This window comes from Lontra canadensis, unplaced genomic scaffold (assembly GCF_010015895.1).
Source record: "Lontra canadensis isolate GAN:19392208 unplaced genomic scaffold, GSC_riverotter_1.0 scaffold35, whole genome shotgun sequence".
Classification (NCBI taxonomy): domain Eukaryota; kingdom Metazoa; phylum Chordata; class Mammalia; order Carnivora; family Mustelidae; genus Lontra; species Lontra canadensis.
Window position 1 is genome coordinate 683,944 of NW_022631029.1, and position 1,087 is coordinate 685,030.

At 44.1% G+C, this 1,087-nt stretch overlaps 1 protein-coding gene across 1 annotated transcript; it reads left to right on the plus strand.

Annotated features, from left to right (window-relative positions):
* LOC116874053 (olfactory receptor 7A5-like) lies at positions 1 to 834 on the plus strand. Its single transcript, XM_032868481.1, has 2 exons — positions 1 to 348; positions 634 to 834. Exons 1-2 carry the CDS (start codon positions 1 to 3, stop codon positions 832 to 834), a joined length of 549 nt encoding a protein of 182 aa, XP_032724372.1.
* Positions 835 to 1,087: the final 253 nt, after the last annotated feature.

Below are 1,087 nucleotides of genomic sequence, written 5' to 3' on the forward strand. Positions count from 1 at the left end.
ATGTACCTGATCACTGTGTTTGGAAACCTGCTCATCATCTTGGCCATCAGTTCAGACTCCCACCTCCACACCCCCATGTACTTTTTCCTTGACAACCTGTCCTTTGTTGACATCTGTTTCACCTCCACCATCATCCCCAAGATGCTGTGGAACATCCAGACTCAAAGCAAGGTCATAACCTATGCAGACTGCCTCACGCAGATTTATTTTCTCATACTCTTTGCTGTGTCAGACATCTTCCTCCTGAGTGTGATGGCCTATGACAGGTTCGTGGCCATCTGTCACCCCCTGCACTACACGGTCATCATGAATCCCTGGCTCTGTGGCCTACTGGTTCTGGTGTCCTGGATCATTTCTATCCTGAATTCCTTGCTACATAGTTTAATGATGTTACAGCTTTCCTTCTGTGCACATGTCCAAATCCCCCACTTCTTTTGTGAACTCAATCAGATGATCCAACTTGCCTGTTCTGACACCTTTCTTAATAACTTGGTGATGTATTTTGCAGCTGTCCTACTGTGTGGTGGTCCTTTTGCTGGGATCCTTTACTCTTATTCTAAGATTGTTTCTGCCATATGTAGAATATCATCAGCTCAAGGCAAGTATAAAGCATTTTCCACCTGTGCATCTCACCTCTCTGTTGTCTCCTTATTTTATTGTACAATGCTTGGTGTGTACCTTAGCTCTGCTGCTCCCCAGAACTCCCACTCAAGTGCAGTGGTCTCCGTGATGTACACCGTGGTCACACCTATGTTGAACCCCTTCATCTATAGCCTGAGGAACAAAGATATTAAGAGGGCTCTGAAAGCAATCACTGGTGTTCCAGTGATGTAACAGCCAATCATCCTGGGGCTGAGGAAGTGCCCATGATTGCAGGGTTCACAATCTCAGAACCAGGAACTGATATTCGTTGATCAGACTTTGGAGGTAGAATTGGCTCCTTCTATTTATTTCCTGGAATTTCCATTTGTTTGAATTCAACTTCTCTGTATATTTAAGTAACTCACTTTATTAACCTTCTGCTCTATCTGATATACAGTTTCCCCTCTGTCCATAATATATTTTTCCACGTTTTTCTCCACCCTTG

What these genes read in the sequence shown, in the direction of transcription:
- LOC116874053 (XM_032868481.1), top strand. Translation starts at nt 1, where the DNA reads ATGTACCTGATCACTGTGTTTGGAAACCTGCTCATCATCTTGGCCATC. An exon ending in TACTGGTTCTGGTGTCCTGG is followed by an intron (nt 349 to 633) that starts ATCATTTCTATC and finishes TGTGCATCTCAC; the next exon opens with CTCTCTGTTGTCTCCTTATT.